Consider the following 25,345-nt stretch of genomic DNA (forward strand, 5'->3'; position numbering starts at 1 on the left):
TAGGGATGCTGCTTGGTGCTCCCCGAGCTCGCGAGTCACGACCCGTCCCACAGGATGGATGAAAAAGGGATACATGGATAACTTATATTAGCAAAACGACATTTATTCATAAATAAAGATGAACAAACAAATGATTGTGGACAGAGACGTGACGTGAACAAGATGGCGGAGTAGAAGCCTCGCGGTTACTCTCCCTTCAATTTAGCTAGGCAAACATTTGTATTCGTGCTACGAAATCTGATGCTGTGCTACTTCAGTTGAATGTTTATTGGCCTGTTTGGTCCTGTCCACAATGGCTAGCCGTACGCGCAAAGGCAAAGATGCATTGGCTGTGCCGATGGACGGCGACGAGACCTCAGAGAGCGCTCTCACAGTGGCCTCTCTCGAGGCTACACTTAAACGCTATTTTAATATAGCAGAGAAAAACTCCAATGACCGATTCGACCGGCTGGAGACCCAGCTGGGATCCATGGAGGCAACCCTGACTAAACACGAGAAGGAGATTAGTGTACAACGCACTATCACCTCCAAGCTACATGAGCGGGTAAAGGAATCCGAGGTCACTACCTCTCAACACAGCAGATCACTAGCTCAGCTCGAGTCCAAACTGGCATCCTTCGAGGATAGGAGCAGAAGGGACAACCTTCGAATGATCAATCTAAAGGAGGGAGAAGAATCGGGGAATGCAATGTCCTACCTCACTGCCAACTTCCCAATATGGTTCCCCTCCCTGGCTGACAAGCCGCTGGAGATCATGCGAGTTCACCGCACCGGGTCTCCTCGAGCGTCTTCACCACATCCCAGGTCCTTGATCATTAAATTCCTTCGCTTCACAGACAGAGACCGCATCCTCCAAGAATCAAGGAAAACTCCCGTGGAGATCGCCGGGCGCACCATCCGTTTTGCAGCGGATTACAGCGAGTACACTTCTAAACTCAGACGTCCCTGTTATCCGGTCATGCACCGGGCTCGGGGACTGCGCTGTGAGGCATTCTTGCTGTACCCCGCGGTCATCAAGCTCATCCACAACTCTGAACACCATCTATTCCACGAACTATCAGAGGCAGAGAAGTTCCTTTCTTCACTTGAGGACAATTCCTGATCGGGGTAAGGCTCTTAACAAGAGCTCGCTCTAGACTTTGTTTTTCAAACGATAACTGTTGAAGATGACATGCTGGACTTGTTTACTTCCTGGTGGAGCGTTACTCACGGAGGACGTCACTCCAATGACTCTCTTTGTTTATTTCTATCGTGTAGCAACTCAATGAGTGTAAATCCGGCTGACATCGCTGTAAAACCACTATAGTTATTATTTTTGCTTTCTATTTACTGTAAATGCTGATCCAGCTGTATGGTGGCTGACTGTGTGCGACACATTTCGCAATCTGAACTCTATGATAGGTTGCTGACTAATCAGATTGAATAGCGGTATAATAGCCTAATGTTTTAAGTTTGCCTGTTCCACACAACCTTGCTTATTTGAGTATTTTGAACATATGGGGTGTCCCAATTTACGTATGACATTATAGGTAGCTTGAACACAATTATTGTTTTTTTATAATAGAACTGAATAAATATATAATTTCATTGTTGATGGCTTTATAACCCCAAATGATACTTGAAAATTATTTCTTTTTTTCTTTGGTTTCTAATTCTGTATTATCATAATTTTTTATTATATATGGTAATTACTCAAACAAGGAATAGCTACAAGGGAGAGGGAGGGGTATCTGACTATCTTTTCTTCACTGTCACTTTTTTTGGGGGGAGGGGGGAGGTTGGGTGGGCTCTGGATGGACCTTTTTGTCCATTTATTTTTTGGGGGGGTTGGGGAAGAGGGGTGCCGATTGGGATTAGGGGGCAAGGGGTGGGTGGGCTATGATCATGGGGCTTATGGGGGGGTTGGGGGGGAGGGACAGGATCCTATGGTTGGAGCTCTTCGGTTAGTATCTTTCACCTTTTTCTTTTACCAAGATAGCTATGACTAACATTACACTTCTGTCTTGGAATGGGCGGGGCCTAAATATCCCTCATAAACGCACAAGTACCTTAGACTTCCTACAGAGAAAAAAGATAGATGTGGCCTTCTTTCAGGAATCTCACCTATTGGAAAAAGATGTTAGTAGATTACAGAATAAATATTACCATGTAATTGCCTCCTCCTCAAATACCAAAAAAAAAAGGGGAGTAGTGATCGTTGCCAAGCGCAGTTTTCAGTTTAAAGATCTAGGATCTGGGAAAGACTCTGAGGGCAGAGTAAGCTATATAAAAATGATGGTAAATGATAAGAAACTGGCCTTTGTTTCAGTATATGCACCAAATTCCTTTGATATTGGCTTTTATGACTACTTAACTAAATTGATGTTTGATCTATCTGATTTTGGTTTAATAATAGGGGGTGACTTTAATGCTGTATGGCTACACACGATGGACAGAACTGGGGTTAACGAGGGGAGAGAGCAACACCTGGCGTCCTCTGCACTAAGGAAATGGGCTAGTGACTGTGCTGTGGTAGATGTCTGGCGTTCTTCTAACCCCTCCGTGAAAGAATTCACTTGTTTCTCCTCTCGACACAGATCATTCTCTCGCATAGATTATATTTTTATATCCAAACATCTGTATGATAAGACATCAGATTTTAATTTACTTCCTATGTCTCTCTCTGACCACAGGGCGGTCTTTGGCAGAGTAGCGATCTCCTTGAAGCCTAAAAGGGCTCCTCGCTGGCGCTTTAACTCCACCCTTTTGCAGAATGAATCATTCCTAAAGGAAATGAAGGAACAACTTGATGAGTTTATTGTAATTAATAAGCCATCTGTGGATGATCCTGGTATTCTCTGGGATGCGGTGAAGGGGTTCATTAGGGATAAAACTATTGGTTTTGCCTCTAATCTACACAAATCCAGATTAAAACATATTCAAGACTTAGAAAAGAAAATTGCTGAACTGGAGATCACAATGACTCCGCATGTTACCCCTGAGCTAGTTCTTGAGAGAGAAGTGTTATTTAAAGATCTTAACCATCTTCTCAGACATAGAGCGGATTTCCTCATTCATAGAACTAGACAAAACCATTACTTGCACAGCGCACAGCCAAGCCATTTACTAGCCTCAAAACTTAAAACCAATGAACAACTAGCAAACATCTCTTCAATTAAAAGTTCTACAGGTACTTTGTGCACTGATCCAACAGAGGTTAACAATAACTTCTGGGCATTCTACTCGGCTCTATATACTTCTGAGATTGATTATAATGATCAAGCTGTTGGTTCTTTCTTGAACCCCTTACAGCTCCCCCAACTTTCCCAAAATGACTCCCTTGATTTAGATTCTCCTATTACGCTATCTGAACTATACAAAGCTCTTTCATGCATGAATAAAGGCAAGTCACCAGGGTTAGACGGTCTACCACCTGAATTGTATCTGGCCTTTTGGCCCCAAGTTGGCCCCTTGCTATTGGGAATGATTCATTCTGCAATCAAAAATGGCTCCTTCTCCAAAAACAACAATATAGCTATAATCTCTTTGCTCTTGAAAAAGGGGAAGGACCCTACTGACTGCGGAAGCTATCGCCCCTTGTCAATTTTAAATACAGATACTAAACTGTACGCCAAAGTTCTAGCCTCTCGACTGGAACCATTTATGACTACCTTAGTGCATGAGGACCAAACAGGCTTCATTAAAAATCGCCTTGCCTCAGACAATGTTCGCCGCCTTCTCCATATTATTGACTCTTCGAATATTACTGATTCAGCAAATGCTATTCTCTCACTTGATGCTGAGAAAGCCTTTGATCGTCTCGAGTGGCACTTTTTATGGGCGGTTTTACGCTATATGGGCTTTGGAGATCATTATGTGGATATGATAAAACTACTATATTCTAACCCGACAGCAATGGTTCTGACAGGGAACACATGCTCTAAACAGTTCCCAGTATCCCGCAGCTCGCGCCAGGGTTGCCCTCTCTCTCCTTTGCTGTTTGCCCTATCTCTGGAACCTGTGGCCCAGGCCGTTCGCCAGTCAGTCACCCATGATCCTATTACGGTCCAGAACACCAAACATCACATATCTCTGTATGCTGATGATATCCTTCTTTTTATTCAGAATATCCCTCAGTCACTCCCTCACCTTCTAAACATCTTTAATAATTTTAGCCGAATTTCAGGTTACAAAATTAACTGGGGAAAATCAGCTCTATTGCCATTGAATGCCTCAGCTAGACAGTTAGATATCTCAGTGAACATCCCAGTGGTCCAGAATATTAAATATCTAGGTATCACTATCTACCCCTCAATTTCAAACACAGTATCAATTAATTATAAGAATGTGCTGAAGGAGGTAGATTCTGATCTACAAAGGTGGAAAACTTCACCCCTCACATTTCATTCCCGTATCTCAGTTATTAAAATGAATATTCTTCCACGAATAAACTTTTTTAGTTCCATGCTCTCTCTAGCCCCACCAAGTGGTTATTGGAAGAAACTACACTCTATCTCTTCTCATTTTATATGGAGGGGGAAGAAGCCCAGACTCAAATTCTCAACCCTCCAGAGGCTAAAAAATGAAGGGGGATTGGGGCTACCAAACTTCGAATGGTATTATTGGTCCTTTGTGCTGCGTCCTCTCTCCACATGGTTTGATCCGGCTGCTCGTGTTTCTTGGCGCCCCTTAGAGGAAAACATTGTCCATCCTCATAGATTACAAGATGTAATATACTGTAACATTTCTATTAAACAGTCCAAATTGAAATTCGGCTCCATCATCACTGAATTAATCTCAGTTTGGCGATGCGCAGAAAAGCTCTGCAAAATCTCAACCAAATGGTACCTCCATTCGCCTATATTTAAAAATTCAATTCTCCAGTTGGGAGGCCGTCCAATCTCATTTCCCCAGTGGAGTGACAAGGGAGTTCACACATTCTCAGATTTATTTGGGGCTGAGGGTCTCCGCTCATTCCAAGACATTCAGAGAAACTTTAATTTACCGGGTACGTCCTTTTTTTTCTACCTTCAATTACGTACAGCTATGCGCACATACGGGGTACCCTGGAATAGCTCATTAGACATACATCCATTTCACATAGCATTCACCAGACCCAGGGGTCAGGTCTCAGCTCTTTACTCCATCCTGGTTAAGGCTTCTTTAAAACCATTACACATTGACAGAGTGTGGAAAGATACTTTATCACACAATAACTTAAATTGGCAATTAATTTGGCAAAACATATCCCTTTCCTCCAGAAATCCCAACCACCAGGTTATCCATTTCAATTTTACTCATAGGACATACTTCACTCCATATCTGCTACATAAAATAAAGACCATACCTTCACCTAACTGTACTCTTTGCACCCGAAATACAGTTGGCACCTTTTTTCATATGGTATGGGAATGCCCGGGAGTGGCTGATTTCTGGAGGACAGTTTGTGATGCATTGTCCCTGATCCTGTCCAAACACATTCCACACTCACCATTAGTTTTATTGTTAAATGACAGTTCAAACCTGGATCTAAACATCAAACAAAGACGCATCTGGCTGGCCGGCCTTACAGCAGCCAAAAGGCTTATAGCTTGCAGGTGGAAGTCACCCCATTTCTTGACTACGCAGAGATGGATATTAGACTTCATTGACATAGCCAGCATGGAACACTGGATAGCCAACAGGCATCATGCAATTTCGGACAATGTTTCATGCTGGGACCAAACTATAACCATCCTCAAGACACTATTATAGGCTAATCGATTTGCTCCTTCCATAGGGTCCTGTAGGGGGGGGGGGGGGGCGGGGGGCTGTGATTGGGTGGGGGGTGGTGGGCGGGGGGCTGTGATAGGGGGGGGTGGGTGGCGGGGGGGTTGTGATTGGGCGGGTGGGTGGGAGGTATCTGGCGGGAGGGACATTTGTGGGAGGAGGGGTAGGTGGGGAATTATTGGGGTAAAGGGAGATTGGGAAGGGAAGGGGAGGGGGGGGGGGTTGAAAGGTTTATGCGCATTTTGTATTTGTACTGGTAAACCGTATTTGTGTTATTCTATTTTCTCCTTTGTTTATTTGTATGTTACCACTCCCCTTGTTTTACTCCCTGAAATAATAATAAAAAATTGATCACAAAAAAACAAAAACAAATGATTGTGTGCAAAACAGAAGAAACACATGCAAAATCAAATGACTGCTCTTTAAGCATGAAAGTCTGTCAGACTCCTTTAAACACACTGAAATAAACAGACATCTCTTTAACACTAGGAAAGCCGTGAGGTGTCATCGGGCACCAGTGAGTACAAAAAAATTCTACCATTGCACTCGATCAAATGTCCGGACCCTCCTTTCATGACTTTTCCTAGATATGTGCGTTCTACCACCCAGCATCTTTACATTTTCAAAATCGAGTTAGTATAAAGTGATTTTGCAGTATTTCTGTGTGTGCCTGTGTATTTGCCTTGGGATTCGGCTGCCATCTTTTTCTCCAAGGCTGCAATTCTCTTTTATATCAGCAGAGGTAGCAAGGGGGCACACACTGTGCTCAACCTTCAGGCTTCAGTGCTGAATTAGATACAGTGGATAAGACTGATATTTGTAACATAATGTGTTTATATATAGGCTATATATAGCAATAGTGATACATAATATATGTATATGTACAGACAGTTCTGAAAATGATAAACTGTACAGTATGTCTCCCAATCCCTTCAGATTTGTTGGAGCTGAGGGTTGTTTTTCACAGCGGGTTCACCCAAGTTCCATGCAATAGTGATAAGATATTATGATATGTGTAGCCTATGTACAGTTATGAATGATACACTGCACAGTATGTACCTATCAAGTTGTGTGGTGCATGCATAGCTACTGCAGCAAAGTAATTGGAGTAACCTACGTTTGATTATGCCTGTACTCATCAACGAATATTATATAACGAACGGATATTTATAATATTGTATATAATGTTTTTTTTGTATATAATGTTATTGTATAATGTTTTTTTCTGAGTGGGGCAGTCCCACTCATAGTTTTCATGTTATTGGACAGACAGGAAAGTAAGGAGAAGAAGGGCCGACATATGTGTGCACGACCACGGTGCTAGACCACTGGACCATGTTAGGCCACCAGTATATTGATAATTGATAATAAGATATTGAGGGTAATCTTATTCTCTAACTGTTTCTTGATCGTTTCCCATCAGCAAACAATAGCTGCCAATTCATGAGGGAGCCAAGCGGGTTTCAAAGCTGCCAAGCAGGTTTCAAAGCTTACAAGCTTACAGCAGTCGATTGTCGGCTGATGTTACGGCCGGCGTGAAGTTCACGACAAATAAACAGACTTTGTGAAGCTCATAACTATGATAACACAGTATTGCAATATTTATTACTATTCTTTTTTAATAATGCTAATCAACTTTCATTCATTAGTAAAGCTCCCGCAGTCTCAATCAATCTCCTCTCCATATATAGCATTTAATCTGTTCCATAGTTCGTTCTCAGCTGACTCAAGCTTCATATCAGATTGCTCTAATAATTTCCCCACTTCTCTGCTCATAGGAACTTTATGCATTTTAGAGAAACATGCAGAGCATGTATTTGACAAATAAACGTGTAGGCTAAGAACTAGTTTCTAAAGTGAGTTACAATCACTTGATACAATGGTTGATGCACGGGGGAGGGTAATCTTATTGATCGTTTCCCATCAGCAAACAATAGCTGCCAATTCATGAGGGAGCCAAGCGGGTTTCAAAGCTGCCAAGCAGGTTTCAAAGCTTACAAGCTTACAGCAGTCGATTGTCTGCTGATGTTACGGCCGGCGTGAAGTTCACGACAAATAAACAGACTTTATCACTGTGAAGCTCATAACTATGATAACACAATATTGCAATATTTATTACTATTATTTTTGTATAATAATAATCAACCATCATTCGTTAGTAATGAAAACTCCCGCAGTCCCGATCAATCTCCTCTCCACTTTACACATTACATAACCAAGATCTCTTTTGACATCACAACAATGTCAACACAATCACAACAGAATCTTATTTTATCCAACCAGGTTTTATATTTTGATTATGACATCATGTCTTTCAACATTGTCACACTTTTCATTACACACATTAGCGGCACCAAAAATGATGGGCTGGGCGTGCGAGGGAGCGTGCTTATTCTGGCAGATTGTGAAATATTAAAACCAATAACATTCTGAATGATGTATCATTCTGTACTCTTTCTCTCCTTTCTTTCATGTATTTTCTTTTCTTTTTCTCAATTAGTAGTCTCCTAATCTCGCTACAGTTTGAGCGAGACTGTAACTGTCATTGTTTGAATGAATGAATGAATGGTCTTTATTTGTCATTGATATAGTACAGGTACCAAACAACGAAATTTGGGAGGGGGGACTCCCCTGGTGCTAGGAAACTAGGTGCTAGGAACTGGTGCTAAAACTGTGTTCATGTTATAATGTTTAGTGAACGAACAATTGTTGGGTGTTTGCCACAAATCGGAATTCTCTTGCCGTGAAATGTGTAGCCTACATCAAATAACATGATGTCGGCGATCTACTAGAACTGCGGGACGACTGCAATGTAGGCTATATATCTGCCATATCATACCGTTTTATATTGAATAAATAAATAGTGTCATTCAATGCACAACGCACGTCATTTCACACGACTTTCTGAGGCAGTGAAATAATACATTATCAATACATGATATACTGGTGGCCTTTCCTGTCTGTCTTCACTAGATCTGTCCAATAAAATGAAAAATTATGAGTGGGACTGCTCAGAAAAAATAATAATACATTATATACTGTAGGCCTATTATAAATATCCGTTCGTTATATAATATTAGTTGATGATTACATAATCAAATGTAGGCTACTTCAATTACTTTGCTCCAGAGAGAGTTGAGTAGCCTACAACTAACCTACTCAACTACTCACCAGGCTGAGTACAGCCTTTCTGGTGGGAGGTGAGGGGGGGATGGTAGAATGCTTTGTTTGCTGATCGGCAAGCAATCATCATGAATAAGATTACGCTCCCCCTCGCATGATCCATTACATCAAGTGAATGGAACTCTCTTTAGAAACTAGTTATTCTTGTTTATTTCAGTGGTGTAGGACGTGACTTTCATTCATACAATTCACCCCGTCTGTGTTACGAAGCACTTGAATTTTGAACCATTATGAATATATATAGCGTCATATAGGCTACCATCAATGGAGGGAAATGCGACATGAAATATGCCAAAATGCAGCACTATATGTACAGATCAGCCTTATAACATGTCATTTAGATATTTTAGATATATAATATTTAGATTATATATATAACCTTAGACAGGCAGCGCAGATTTATTGTTATGGCGAAATGAACTATGAGCCTGATAACAGTAGGCTATACCCACTAGAAAAAAACTACACTACACCACTGGTGACTGACGTGACCGGCGTCATGACAAATAAACAGACTTTATAACTGTGAAGCTCATATATATGATCACAATACAATATTGACAAACAAACACAGTATACAAACACAATATTGCAATATTTATTACTATTATTTTTTTATAATAAACTTTAATTCGTTAGTAAAGCTCCCGCAGTCTCAATCTATCGTTTCGTTGGCGGATTAAATTCAGCCCCTGCTTCCGGGGGGCATGTACAGACGTACAGCTAACCCTAATGTGAAACGTCATCACTGCGCCTTTCTGGGAAAAAGGTGTCAAGAGCCTGGCAGACGGCCTTGTGTGACATCGCCCTCCAGCGATCCTTGTCCGTCAGTACACTCTTCTCCATGTTAAAATCTGCTCGTGCTGTTTCACACCTGATTGCGGTGGAATGAATGGCGATCCCGTGGCGCTCCTAGTGTTAAGCACTGCTCTGTTCTGTAAACACTGAAATCAACTTTTCAACAAAAAGTTACAGCCTAAGCATTTATTTATGCTACAAGCTTAATCATCATCATCACTGCTCTCTTGACTGCTGTTATCACTGTCCTCAATTTCAACCATGGTAGAGGATGTTGTAGGCTATCACTTTAAATAGCTCATTATTTTGATTGTGCAACAAATACTTTTTTTTTCTTTTGCTAATAGAATTCCCAACCATATTCCCTGGGTCAGGGGTCTAGGTGCGATAATGAAGCTGTAAAACAAACGTCTGAACGTTTGAAAGCTTCAGAGAAAAGAAACGTGAAGTCCCTTGGTGTTGTTTTTCCTTTTAGCGACGAGTCGTTCGGGACTGAATTTTCACGTGGCGGCGTGATAACCGTGCGATACGCGGAATGAAAGTACGAGTTACGATACTTTCCGAATGTTTTCGTGAGGGGAGTCGCCGTGGTCGTCGTCGGTCGACTGTTGTGATGGATTACTCGTCGGGCCTTCGGCTGAGGGGACGGCAAATAGTTACTTAGTGGCCGCTTGCTTCTTGGACCTAGCTGTTGGTGCGCAAAAGCGCCTTCATGCGGCTGATCTTCCGCGCAGCATGCATTTTGGCGACGCATGCGCACCAGTTGTGTGCACCCCTGCATATTGGCCATTTTTACACTTTATTAATTTTACATTGTGAGGGACCTCAGTAGTGTGTGGAAGATCCATACGCAGTCACAACAGCTTGGCACCTCCTCCTCATGCTGGTCACCAGCCTGGTCACACACTGCTGTGGGACGGCATCCCATTCCTCAACTAGGATTTGCCGCAAGTCAGCCAACATGGTTGCGTTGGTCACTCTGGCACGTACAGCACGCCCAAGCTGATCCCACAAGTGTTCAATTGGGTTGAGGTCTGGACTCACGGCAGGCCATTCCACCCTCTCCACTCCCAAATACTGGAGGTGCTCTGTGATGATCCTGGCTCTGTGGGGGCGAGCGTTGTCATCATGGAGGATGGAGTTAGGTCCCAGATTCTGGAGATATGGGATCACCACTGGCCCCAGAATATCATTCCTGTCAATTAGGTGCCAGTCACACACCTGTGACTGACATACACCTGCCAGCACTTGAAGCTAAAAACGAGTGAATACCAACAGAAGAATATTGCAGGGGATTTTGGCAAACATTTTTGGGCCGCTACCCACACGTTTAGCTGTGTTACTCATTCCATGAATGTATGATCCTTACAAGTTGTACCTCATTGTAAAGGTGACCAATCAGGCTTTCCAACGATATAAAATACAATACCAATTGGTATTATTAAAGGGGAGGAATAATCAACAAAAAAAGCATTTCCGAACTTTTTTTGAGGGGTTTATAAAAAAATAACACTTAAAAATCTTCTTCTCATGAACCGCAAGTTGTAAATTTATTTTATTAGGAAAAAGTCAGACTGACATGAATGTTAGTATGCTTTTACCGGTCCCTGCAAAGTCTGCGAAGTTCATACTTCTAAAATACAGTACACAGATACCATAAATGATGACATATGCAAATAGGCTGTGTCAGTCATTGTTAGTCTAATACATCTCAGAGTGAATGTGCTTTGGGACAGAGCCATAACAGAGATATCTACCAAATGTGAGGAATTTTTACAACCGTAATTGCCACTTGCAGCTATATTTATTTATTTTATATTTATTATATACTGTAGTTTTGGGATTGTAATGTTATTTCTTTCTGCGATTCACAAGCAGCTCAAAGAAAAACACATGCACACTCAGGGAACAGAAGTGTGTTACCCACTAAAAAAAGGCAACATGAGATTTCACATGCAGGGATTCCTATAATTTTATTTTAAAAATAAATAGAAATACTTGGATGTATATTTAATTGAAAACAGCAAATCTAGTCAAATGATGTCCTGCAATCAACCCTAACCCATTTTTTGGAGCATTTAACCCCCCATACTTACATCCAGCTCAAAGAACAGGTCTCTGTCATATAACCCCCCATACTGACATCCAGCTCAAAGAACAGGTCTCTGTCATTTAACCCCCCATACTCCCATACTTACATCCAGCTCATTTAACCCCCCATACTCCCATACTTACATCCAGCTCATTTAACCCCCCATACTCCCATACTTACATCCAGCTCAAAAAACAGGTCTCTGTCCTTCGAGGCGATGTCGTAGTCAGCCCGGAGAGCCAGGTCGTGGGTCTTGGAGCATTCACCCAGGTCCATGCGCTGAAAGTTGGTTCAAATGTTTAGCATTTGGTCAACAATCCTTTGCATGTAATAACTGGCTGAAGCCTGTGAGCCAGTGGGAGGATCAGTGAAGCTGATCAGTGAAGCCTCTGTAGTTTGGCTGGTGACGTATTCTGTGGATGGTCGTCTCTGACAAATACACGCCTACCTCCTGGAGTGTTCCTGATCGGCGGGACAGTTATTTGGGGGGTTTCTCAATTGTGGTGAGCATTCTTCGAGTCTTCCTTGGCCTGTGTGTGATTGTTGGTGAGCTGTTTTTTGTAACAAAGTTCCAAACTTTAGATTTTTCTGCCTAATAATGGCTTCCTTGACTTTCATTGACCCTTTGATCCTCTTGATGACAGATTCCAAAGGCAAACGCAAAGGCTAGAATAAATACTAGACATTGAGAGCTCTCTTACGGCTGCCAAATGATGTGAACACACCTAACATACCAGAAACACCTGTAAAGCCAATTGTCCCATGACAGAAATAGGGGGACTATAAAAGTGTTGTCATTTCCAGCAAATACAATCAAATATGCTATAGTAACACTGTATATGCTATAGCAACACTGTATATGCTATAGTAACACTGTATATGCTAGAGTAACACTGTATATGCTAGAGTAACACTGTATATGCTATAGTAACACTGTATATGCTATAGTAACACTGTATATGCTAGAGTAACACTGTATATGCTATAGTAACACTGTATATGCTATAGTAACACTGTATATGCTATAGTAACACTGTATATACAGTTAGGGATGCGCCGATCTGGATTTTTGGGGCCGATACCGATCACCGATTTTTTCCCTCAAGATCTACCGATACCGATACCGATCTTTTTTAAAATACATAACTGTAGGCCTACTGACTGGATAATAGCCTACATATATTTTGCTTTTTAGACAAAAGTCTTGATCCATTAGGCACCAAGCAAACACAGACCCAAGTCAGTCGATATGGCTGTATAAAAGACATCATAAACGTGGCCTTCATGGTTTACATACGCAGGGGTGTTTCAACAACTCCACCAAGGACTTAGCCACCACACTGGGATGTTCATCCACGTTCTCCAGCTTCTGTCCCTTCACTCTACCAGCCCTATCCAAGATGGCCACTGTACTGAAGCCGGCCTCATCGCCTCTGGACCCCATCCCTACCCCCCTCCTCAAAGAGGTGTTCGACACAGTAGGGCCACACATCCCCTCAATAATCAACAGCTCGCTGGCCACTGGCATTGTTCCGCCCACCCTCAAACAAGCAGTGGTACAGCCTCTCCTTAAGAAACCCAACCTGGACCCTTCCAACCTCAGTAACTACAGACCCATCTCCAAGCTCCCAGTCGTGGCCAAGCTCCTGGAAAAGGCTGTCCTCAGCCAGCTATGGCCCTACCTCCAACAGAACAACATCCTGGAGAAGTTTCAGTCTGGCTTCAGACCTGGCCACAGCACTGAGTCGGCACTTTTAAAGGTTTGGAACGACCTCCTCCTCATCGCAGACTCCAGGAAATGTGCTGCCCTGGACCTCAGCGCAGCTTTTGACACCATAGACCATGCCATCCTCTTTAATCGACTCCAGCAGGAGGTTGGCATCACTGACACCGCCTTGTCCTGGTTCAAGTCTTACCTCAGCAATAGAACCTACGCCGTCCACATAGCAGACAGCTCCTCCAGACAAGCCAACCTCACCTGTGGGGTCCCTCAGGGCTCCATCCTCGGTCCCATCTTGTTCTCCCTCTACATGCTCCCCCTCTGTCTAATCCCTCAACCCTACCAGATCTCATTCCACTGCTATGCGGACGACACCCAGCTTTACTTATCAATCAACACTGACGACCCCGCCGATCTGATGCGCCTGATGGACTGCCTCCACGATGTGAAGGAGTGGATGGCCCAGAACTTCCTACAGCTGAATGAGAGCAAGGGGGAAATCCTCCTCATCGGCAACACCACCGCCATCACTCAGCTCAGCACCAACATGGGAAGCCTGTCCACCCTTGTCAGACCACATGTCAAGAACCTCGGTGTCATCTTTGACTCCGAGCTCAACCTTAACCGACAAGTGAGCTCCGTCGTGAAGTCATGTTTCTACCAACTACGTATCATAGCCAAGATCAAGTCCTTCCTCACCCCCAGTGACCTGAGGAGGGTCGTCCTCATGCTAATTTCATCTAGGCTCGACTACTGCAACTCACTCTATGCTGGACTTCCTGATAAGACCATCTACCGCCTGCAGCTAGTCCAAAATGCCGCTGCCAGGCTGGTGTCAGGCACTAAAATGAGGGACCACAGGGACCACCCTGTCCTCATCTCCCTTCACTGGCTCCCAGTAAAGAAGAGAGTGAAGTTCAAGATCTGCACCTTTGTCTACAAAGCTCTCAACAGTCTCGCCCCACCCTACATCAAGGACCTCCTGGACCTGTCTTCCACCTCAAGGCCCAGGCTCAGGTCCGACGCCCAACTCAGCCTGAGGGTCCCCCGCACCAACCTCAAGAGGAAGGGTGACCGTGCCTTTGCGGTGATAGCACCGACCCTGTGGAACGCGCTCCCTTCCGCCATCAAGTCTGCCCCCACTCTGGACTCCTTTAGAGCCAAGTTAAAAACCCACCTCTTCGTCAATGATGTTCCCTAAGTCTACTCCCTATTTGTTGTAAATTGTATCCCTTGAGATGTTCGTTTAAGTAGTCTGTGTCTGTTTGCTTTCTGTGTTCCTTGTCCTTGTCCTTGTCTTTATCTGTTCCTTTACCCGGGCTGCGCCCCGGGCCGATGTAAAAGTTGGATGGGGGGCGCATTATAAATAAAATTAACATTAACATTAACATAACAAGGGGTGCAAACTGGCGATGGACCAAAAAGGTGACACTTTTTTTTTTGTCCGTAGATGGTAAGCTCTATCATTAACAGTGGTCTAACAATGATGCGTGTGTAAGTAGCGATGGCCCTGACCGTAACACCCGCATAATTAATGTAAGCAACCTGTTCCTAAATTAATTATGCGGGTTCCTGCAGGTTTCAACAAGTTACATTTAAGACCTTTATAAGAACACTTTTAATAGATTTTAAGACCTATTGAGCAAGTATTGGTATTAGACTCACATTCATTGAATGATAAGTTAGCCTACTTTATCAATTCTTGATTCATTTCCATTGCTTCTCAACACAATACTAGATATAATAGCACAAATAACAGAATAAACTCACACACTTACTTACACTGCATAGCCTACATACTGAGATATGGCACACACACACACACACCTCTCACAGGTACACACACCTCTCACAGGAGGTCCACACACACACACACACACACACACACACACACACACACACACACACACACTATATTTACTAAAACACACACACCGTTGCTACAACTGCAAGTTTGAAGAAATTCACATGCCTACAGTCGAATCGCCTCCTACGGCGATTATCATATCGTGGCCTCTTGTCTTATCATTTCACGTGGCAAAATATCAGGGTTTTGGGCGCAGCTTAACGTTGTACATTTATTTTATTAGAATGCTCGTCCATTAACCAATGTCACACGAGCAATAAGTGCAAGTTTTGATGTTGTCTCTCATCTGCACGCGTCGTATTCCCACGCAGTGGGTCTGGCGACAATAATACATTTTCCGGTCTGACTTTTTAAATAAAAATAAATCGATTCTACGCAAGTCTAAAGCACACAGAAGCCATTAAAAATGTTTATTTTGAAAGTCTCGCCCTGTGTCTGATCCTGATGTTATAGAAGCAGCGTAGCAGCAGGGTAGAAGCGAGGTAAAGGGGGACGCGAGACAGTCTAGGGCTGCGTTCGTAAATTCGCTCTGAGAGCGCAGGAGGGCACACTGGGCTCAACGTCATAAAGGGACCAAGTAATTTGATTGGACAAGAGGCATTCCATGACTGCTGGTCAGATTTCCAGAGCGAATTTACGAACGCAGCCTAGAACTACACCACTCACCGACTCGTTGTTTTTTTGTTGTAAAGTACCCACTCAATATGACAAACAACAGTTTAACGATCACTAAATACTTTATGGATTGGATTCACCATTCTCGTTTGCCATAGACTACTGTTTGGTAAGGCTTTTGTAAATACTTTTGTTTTGGGGCTGTATGATAAAAAAATACCGCTTCTCTTGAAATCACTCTCCAGCTCCTATGACGCTTTGAGGTCATGAATGCATATTTTTTTGGGGTGAACTACCGTAATAACCCTAAATGGTTAGAGTGCAACGTATATCTGCTTTCAGAAACTGTTGGATTTTTTTCGATTGCACATATAGTTCAAGAATTACGATAGTTTGAACGAACCCTGTAAAATCCTGTTGAGAAGTTATCGCAACATAGAAATAACGTTTTCCCACAATAAAATAACTTAAAAGATCGGCTTTTGCGATCGGCCATTTTTGCCGATCACCGATCGAGTCATTTGGAGTGAAATCGGCCGATTTAAATCGGTGGCCGATAAATCGGAGCATCCCTATACACAGTATATGCTATATACAGTATATATACAGTATATAGTATATATACAGTATATAGCAACACTGTATATGCTATAGCAACACTGTATGCTTTAGCAACACTGTATATGCTTTAGCAACACTGTATATGCTATAGCAACACTGTATATGCTATAGCAACACTGTATATGCTATAGCAGTGTTTCCCCTACAATTGCCTTGGGAGGGCGGGCCGCATCTGGTTAGCTCGTTGGTTAGTCCGCCAGTAGTCTCGCATAGCCAGACCTATCTCCACACTTCGCTTCGCGCTGGAGAATAATACAAGATTTTGCACGAGTGTGTGCGCGCGACGAGAGTTTTTGCTGGGTGAGATGTCTGCAGATGGAAAGTAAGCAAGTTGAAACGTTAGCAAATGTAATTGCTGAGTGTTCTGACAGAGAAAGTTGGTTAAAATTGGTCGTTATTATTGTGACTAGAAAGTGTCTGACTATAGCTTCATGGTGTAAATAGTGTCTAAGAACTAGCTAGCTAGCTAGCTCAGAGGTGATGAGATGAGTTAGTCTGCTTGCACACTTAACAGCTAAAGAGCTAACTGGATGCACTTTATTATTTTACTTAAAGTAGATATACAATCTTTCTTATTCTGCTAGAATTGGGCTTTATGGTAATACCATAATGGCATATTTACAGTACATGGCCAGTGGATTGAAGCATTGGAAATGCTTTTTTTTTTTATAGTTGGACATACCATTTTTTTTCAGGTGAGAGAGTAAAGTCAAAATGACTTTCTCTGACTGCATTGCCCACAGCAATCCAATATTCACTTATAATTATGTTATAAATTGATATGGATAAATGTATACCTCTTATTAGATTATAAATACTCTAGTTGTTATGTTTGCCTTTTGGTTGACAGCAAAAGAGGGAGAGAGGAGGATAGAGAGGGAGAGAAGGAGAGAGAGCAGGATGGTGTCGGCACACCAGAGAGAGACAGCAAGAGGTGAGAAAGGTGGACAGGTAGTCAAGACCACATAAGTAAGTAGCCTTGAGAACCGATGGTTCTCGAGCCTAATGGCCCTTAGGGGGCAGGAGCCTATCTCCTGTTTCCGTAGCGTGAGGCGGCTTAATGTAGAAGTACACCCCCTGGACATGACGCTGGTATGTCTCAGGGTCTTACCCCTGGGGGGGGGGGGGGGGGGGGGGGTTCGTGCCACGGTCCATGCCACCCCCCCAAGGCAGCAAACCTAGGGGAAACACTGTATAGTAACACAGTATATGCTATAGTAACACTGTATATGCTATAGTAACACTGTATATGCTATAGTAACACTGAAGTAACACTGTATATGCTAGAGCAACAGGAAAAAAACAAGGATACAGTAACTGTAAAGTAATAAAATGTTGGTGACTTGTTCCTTCTAAGTTCTCTTGAAGGAAAGGGGAATTAGAAATGGTGCTTTGAAGAAGTATGGTTGGGCTACTCACAGTTCCTGAGAGGATGTCATGGGGGCAGCAGTTCAGCAGGTGGCTCTTGCAGACACGCTCGTCTGTGAACTTGATCCTCTGCCGCGTCTCGTCACCTGCAGCGGGGATGAGGGGGACCACAGAGACAAGAAATGTATCGACTGCAAACTGAGCTACTGGGCCCACTGGTAGAAGAGTATTACTATTATGCCATAAACCGAAACAACCCCGAACTGGTGGGATGAAACATGCGTCTGCTCTGAGGTAAACCGGAGCGTTCCGGGCCCCTGAATAAATGTATGCCACTCAAGCACATGAGAACATCTCAAGTAAAACGTTTTTACTTTAAATGTTCTAAGATGATTGAAATCCTCCTCTGAACATTGTTAAAAGATAGGTTTAAAGGCATTCTCGTTAAAGTATTGTGAGTGGGTCTGCAACTTGTGTGACCAAACATGATTTCAGACAGAGCTATGTTGCCCTCTTTGCCCTTGGGAATGGAACTACGAGGTAAAAATTAAATCAAGAATTCAAGAATTTGCTTGTTGTTTTCAATGGGAAGGATGCGTTGTGGGGCCCCTCAACCAACATAGGGAGATATTGGCACGGATACCCTTCTCCCAACTTCGGCACGACACCAAAAATTCTGTTCTGTATAAACATACTTACGCATGCACAATGCCCAACAACAACCCGGCCTGGACTACTTCTGAGAAAATGTCTGGGAGCAGAAGGACCAGGAGGATGTGGATGAACACTGGGTAGTGGCCAATATAATCAACACATAGCTTGTATCTGGTATGTATTTACATGTCTATTCCTCGTCATCATTGCTTCACATTATTTTGTGCTGGTTTTCAGTTGTTATCAAGCGTTATTGGTGCTTCTATTTTCGCACTGGTCAGGTGAACTTGCATTTGGACTACTCTACTTTAAAAAAAGACGTAATTACTGTGATTAGTAACTGATAACGACACCTACAATGACCGCAAAATGGATATGGATATTTGAAAAACAGGCATTTGCTTGTACTCGAGCAGACACGGGTTGTGTCTCAATTAGGAAGTTACCATCAGCATTCTTAGGCATGTTCCATTCGGATGGTACTTTAAAATGATGGCTGCTAAGGTATCATGTGCATACGGTGCCTTTATTAGACCAATGTTGAAGGCACCATACCATGCATCCATAACTGCCAAATGTTCTTAAAAAAAAAAAAAAAAAAAAAGTTTAACGGTGGACAAAATCCACCGAAGCAGAGAAAATTAGGAATTATTCCACTACAATTTCTGAAAGACACTATTTCTGTATGAAAAGACACCCTCTTAAGGCGCTTCTCCACTAGTGTCCTGTACCGGAACCTGTGCTCCCGCTTTGTTTTGCTTTCTCCACTACCAACTGGGCCGTACCAGGCCGTAGTACCCGTAGTGATTTTTTCTTGAGAACATTTCGTCCAATCAAATTACTTGGCCCCTGTATGATGTCGGACCCAGTGTGCTCTCCGGCGCTCTCAAAGCAAATTTATGAACGCGGCCCAAGTGTATCATGGCGAGTAGAGTAGAGTGCTAGTAATGTTGGCGGCGGAGAAGAACTCAAAATGCCTCCCTCGTCATTTAAATCCCATGTATGGGAGCACTTTGGCTTCTCTGTCAATTATAACAATGACGGACGAAGGGTGGTCGATAAAAAAGTTACGGTGAGTAGGCATTGTGCAACGAGAAAGTCGTATGAGAGAGGCAATACGTCGAGCATGGCCACACATTTGACGCGACCTCACCCTGGTGTGTTGACGGAAGGCACGAAAAAGGTAGCGTGACAACTTCTGATAATGTAGGCATTTTTTTTCATATCATGTTTAAAACATGTTTATTTGTCTGCTTTAAAGAGCCCAGTGATTCACTGCTGCAATCAGGCGCCTCCTCCCTCTCTCCTATTGCATCATTTAAGTTGAATGTGTATTTCAGTATAATATGTAGCCTAATGTTTGAGTGTAGAATATGTTATATATCTTGAATGTTGTTGGGTTTTTTCACACGAAAAATGATCCGATCCGTGACTCAAAAACCGCGACACGATCCGATCCGTGAGTTAGGTGATCCGTTACACCCCTAGTGTGAACGGGTGAATGAGGCCGTTGTAAAGCGCTTTGGATAAAGGCGCTATATAAGTCAGTCCATTTACCATGTTATGCCTGTTTAATCATCCACTCTAAGTTGTGGATAATACAGTTAGTAAAGTGACTGAACAAAGCTATTCTCTCCATGACAAATTCACTGTTTACCTGGGACCCAAGCTTATGAAACCATGCAACTATAACTAAATCAGTGAGTTTCATTCCAATATGGATACATTCTTATTTAACTCATGTTTTTTTCTATATCAATGGTAAGCCTAATTGATATACAGTACAGGCCAAAAGTTTGGACACACCTTCTCATTCAATGTGTTTCCTTTATTTTCATGACTATTTACATTGTAGATTCTCACTGAAGGCATCAAAACTATGAATGAACACATGTGGAATGATGTACTTAACAAAAAAGTGTGAAATAACTCTAAATATGTCTTAGATTTTAGATTCCTCAAAGTAGCCACCCTTTGCTTTTTTGTTGTTAATAAAATAAAAAATGGTTGTTGTTAATAAAATATATAAAATATATATATATAATAACATATTATTATTAACACATATTACATTTAATATTATTATTATATATTTTATTAACAACAAAAAAGCAAAGGGTGGCTACTTTGAGGAATCTAAAATATAAGACATATTTAGAGTTATTTCACACTTTATTGTTAAATACACAATTCCTATGTGTTCATTCATAGTTTTGATGCCTTCAGTGAGAATCTACAATGTACCAAATAGTCATGAAAATAAAGGAAACGCATTGAATGAGAAGGTGTATCCAAACTTTTGGCCTGTACTGTATAGTAATATAAAAATATCAATGGATTCCATGTTCAACTGGAATTAAACATTTAAACACACACACATACACAGGTTCAGCAACCTTAAGTGCATATACAGATGAAAAGTGTGTTGTAACTGTTGTTGATAACATAGAATCAATGATATCCATTTTGAAGTGGAATGAAGCTATGGAACACACACACACACATACATACCCCCTAATGAGAGGTGTGTGGCTGTTCGAGGTTGTCAACAAGCAGGTCTATTCTGGGCCATTGTTATGGACAGTGCTACCCTGAGACCTAGCTCAGAATCAAGACTGTTTCTGTCTGAGGTATGCCAGGGGTGAGAATCCTAACTCACACTGGGATTTGTTGCCAAACTGGATCAGAACATCAACTACTTTCTCAGCCAAGCAGGAGTCTCTTCCTTTCTGCAACCCAGAACTGTCACATTCTTTGCCTCAAAAAGCATCTTGCTGCCATTGTTAGCTTGCAGTGTAACTAAGGCCTCCGTCTCTGGAAGACTGAGACCTAGGTCTGATGACGGGGTCAGAATACAGCCTTATCAACCCATTGGAGTCTCTGAGAACCCTAGGTGTAAGTGACCAAGTTCTTAAAGTTCTCCTGCAAGCTTCCCATGACCTCTGCCATGTGCTTTCTCAGTGCCTCTCACTGGGGTGATTCTGTCTGTCTATGTGAGCAGAGAAACAGAGAACAGGTAAAAAGGCAAATAAGTTCCAGCATTCAGCCGGGACTGCCACCGCCTGAGGCGTGCTGTAAAGCCCCCGATGCCATCTTCCAATTCCAAGATATGTAGGCAATATCGCCCAGCGTATAGTTGAATGACAGAGCTTTGACCCTGTCGTTTGATCCAATCTCATCATGATGCTCATCATAGCCTGTGAATGGGAAGAAATACGGCAGACAAATATTTTGAACAAAGTGTAGTCGTGTTGACTTTGTCGGCAGATATAGATATATTTTACATTGATCTTTTGTTTTTACATGAAGTAGGCTAGCAATCTGGCTGTTCGCGCTGCTTGCGAACGTGTTGCTCACTCCGCTGCTGCCGGGGTGAGGAGGAGGGTTCGTCTCCTGACTTCAGCGCACTAGTTCAGTCGCCATATATCATATCATATAACACCGGACACAATTGCTATCACTGTTACTATCAGAACACTCTTCCAAACCAACCACTGAGACAGGTCTAGACGACGACGTTAACTGAGGTGGCGGTCACATCCATGGTCGGAGGCTAGTTCTAGTTGTTGCTACAGACGACTGGTAGTAGTCGTGACGATGGTGATTGAGTGGGATTGTCCGCTCAAACAACACTTACCATGATGGTCCACAACAACAGTATTTGTTTACGGTCAGAGAGAACATTAGCGCATACATTCATGCATGTTCGTGTTTAGCCAACGTTATCTAGATAACTCCATGGTTGAGAAAGACTCACCGTCCCTTGAGGTTCCCATCAACTCGTCCAGCAACGCTCTCATCTGCGCCTGGGCCGACATAGCAGGTAGGGTCGAGTACAAAAGTTCTGGGGAAATATATACGGACTGATTGATTGATTGATTGAAAACTTTATTAGAAGATTTGCAGAAGTAGGTACATGAAAGTACATATTACATACAAGGTCAACTAACAGGATAAAAACCCAAGAAAGCCACTGGCTTATTTCAATTGGGGTCCTTGATTCTCAATTCATCGTTACATGTAAGACCGACAAAACAAACTAGTACTATCTACAAGATAATACAGACAAATAACTATTACTATCTACAAGATAAAAATACATCCATCATGGGAAGAACAATACAACAAAACATCAGGTATGTACAGCGGGTAGGACAGGTGGGGACATACACCACAGGTGGGGGCGGGGGACAAAACACAAAGTATGTACAGTGGGTAGTTCGGGTCTTTTAATCTGATTTTTGATTTAGAGGGTCCAGTTACGGATTGCAGCCTCCTGTAAATGTTTTTTGAGAGTGGTTTTGAAGGTGGGCAGTGTTTTGCACTCCTTTAAGATTATAGGAAGGGCGTTCCACATTTTTACTGCATAGTTTGCAAACGAGTTTAACCCCTTGTTTGTGGTGCAACGCGGTTGAACGTGGTTCGTGGAGCTTCCTCTGGTGTTGTATGTGTGGACGTTGTTCACTTTTTGGAAGTATGTTGACAGGTACTTGGGTGTCTTTGTGGTGTAGCGAATCTTGAAGACCAGGCCCAGTGCAAGCTGCTGCACTCTGTCAACTACTCGTAGCCAATCAAGGCTCAAAAAATGAGCAGCGGTTAGATGTGTCCTAGGGTTGAGGCCTAGCAGAAGCCTAACCAGTTTATTTTGGGCTGTCTGGAGTCTTGTTTTATGGGACTTTGTGGTTCTATAGTACCATGATGTTACGGCATAGTCGAAGTGACATTGAATGAGAGCTCCTGATAGGGTCCTCAGTGTGTTTTTACTGACAAGTGAGGATATCCTGTACAAGAATCTAGTTGTATGGTTCACTTTTTTGATTACTTTTGCTGCCATTTTATCTCCGGAAAGATTTGCCTCTAAGATGGAGCCCAGGTATGTAATATCCTCTTTTCTTGTGATATTAATGTTACCCACTTTTATTTTAAAATGTTCAGCCTTTCTGAGTTTAGATGGGGATCCGTATAGGATGGTTTCAGTTTTACCTAGGTGTATTGATAGTTTATTGTCAGCTAGCCAGATGCAGATTCTACTCAGTTCAGTGCTTAGCGCTTTTTCCACCTGCAATATGTCCCTGTCAGAGACCAGCAGAGCCGAGTCATCCGCGAACAGGAACAAATTGCAATCACATGCTGATGACATGTCATTCACATATATTAGGAACAGTAAGGGTCCCAATATGCTTCCTTGTGGAACGCCGCAGGTCACTGGGAGGGGGGGGGGACAGTGTTCCGTTCACACTAACCACCTGTTCCCTCCCCTCTAAGTAGGATTGCATCCAGCTCACCGATGTTCTATCGAACCCAATTGCTTTCAGTTTATCTAACAATATGTGGTGATCTACTGTGTCGAAGGCCTTCTGGAGGTCCAGCATGACCATGCCGCAGTACTTGCCCGAGTCCACCTCATGGTTGATGTGGTCGTTCAAATAGAGAAGGCATGTGTCAGTGGAATGGGATGTTCTGAATCCTGATTGAAATTCATACATCAGATTTTTTTCGGTAAGGTACCTATCAACCTGTTCATAAACTATTTTTTCCATAAGTTTCGAGATGGAATTAAGAATAGAAACAGGTCGGTAGTTGCCTGGGTCTAATTTGCTTCCTTTTTTATACAGTGGGGTTACCCTTGCTATTTTAAAGTCAAGGGGGACGTGTCCCTGTTTGATGGAGAGGTTTATTATGTGGGTGATGATTGGGGTAATGGAGGCAGCTGAGTCTTTTAGAAATCTGGCTGGAATATTGTCATGGCCCGTGGCCTTTTCTGAGTGTAGAGCGCCCAGCTTTTTAAACACCTCATCGTTTGACACCATGGAGAGTTTAAAATCATCTTTGCGTACACCCAGTTTATTGTAGAACGCACGGATGTGCTCTACACCATAACGCCCTGAGTGGGGTGGTAGATTGTTAACTAATTTAGTGGCTATGGTTGTAAAGAAAGTGTTTAAGCACTTAGCCACATCCAGCTTGTCTGTAAGGAGAGAATCTCCAGATTTTATGCTGATGTTTGTAGACCTGGTTTTGAGTTTTTGGCTGCAACCTAGTTGGCTATTAAGTAGCTTCCAAAGGTCACGTGGTTTGTTTAAGTTTTCTTCGATTTTGTTATCGAGGTATTCTTTCTTAGCAGATTTGGTCATGGTAATTACCTGATTGCATAGTTTGTTGCATTGTTTTTTAATTTTCTCAAAGTGGGTTTTGTGATCTTCGTTTAAGTGTTTCACTAATTTTGATTTCATTTAGAATGTCCGAATTCATCCATGGTTCCGATCGGGCTTTAACCCTGGTGGTTCTCATGGGGGCTATACTGTCAATAATATTTAGGAATTTGGTTTTGAAACCTAGCCATGCCTCTTCAACCTGTGTGCATTTTAGTTCATCTAACCAGTCTTGATTCTCCAGTTTATGGTTTAAGGCCTCACTAGAATAGGATTTAAGGGATCTAGTGGTTACAGTTTTATGACCGCCAGCCTTGGGTTTATGTTTTTTACGAGTGCAAAAGATCATGTAATGATCACTTAGCCCACATACAATAACCCCACTCTTGGAGATTTTGGACTCATCCGATGTTAGAATGAGATCTATGGTGGTTTGAGTAGAAATACACACCCTAGTGCAGGGGTCTTCAACCTTTTCAGCCCAAGGACCCCTTGGACGAGAGACAACCAGAACAGGGACCCCCACA

At 42.6% G+C, this 25,345-nt stretch overlaps 1 protein-coding gene across 1 annotated transcript in view; it reads right to left on the minus strand.

Annotated features, from left to right (window-relative positions):
• Window positions 1–22,484, minus strand: part of LOC308171156 (putative RNA-binding protein Luc7-like 1) — a gene marked incomplete at both ends in the record, with an annotated part of 35,710 nt that extends 13,226 nt beyond the window's left edge. The window contains 3 exons of the mRNA XM_080546011.1: window positions 12,002–12,100; window positions 18,064–18,158; window positions 22,424–22,484. Coding sequence (XP_080402137.1) covers window positions 12,002–12,100; window positions 18,064–18,158; window positions 22,424–22,484 — 255 coding nt within the window. The remainder of the gene's footprint in view (window positions 1–12,001; window positions 12,101–18,063; window positions 18,159–22,423) is intronic.
• Window positions 22,485–25,345: the final 2,861 nt, after the last annotated feature.

Source organism: Nansenia antarctica (assembly GCF_963989245.1).
Source record: "Nansenia antarctica genome assembly, chromosome: 15".
NCBI classification, from domain to species: domain Eukaryota; kingdom Metazoa; phylum Chordata; class Actinopteri; order Argentiniformes; family Microstomatidae; genus Nansenia; species Nansenia antarctica.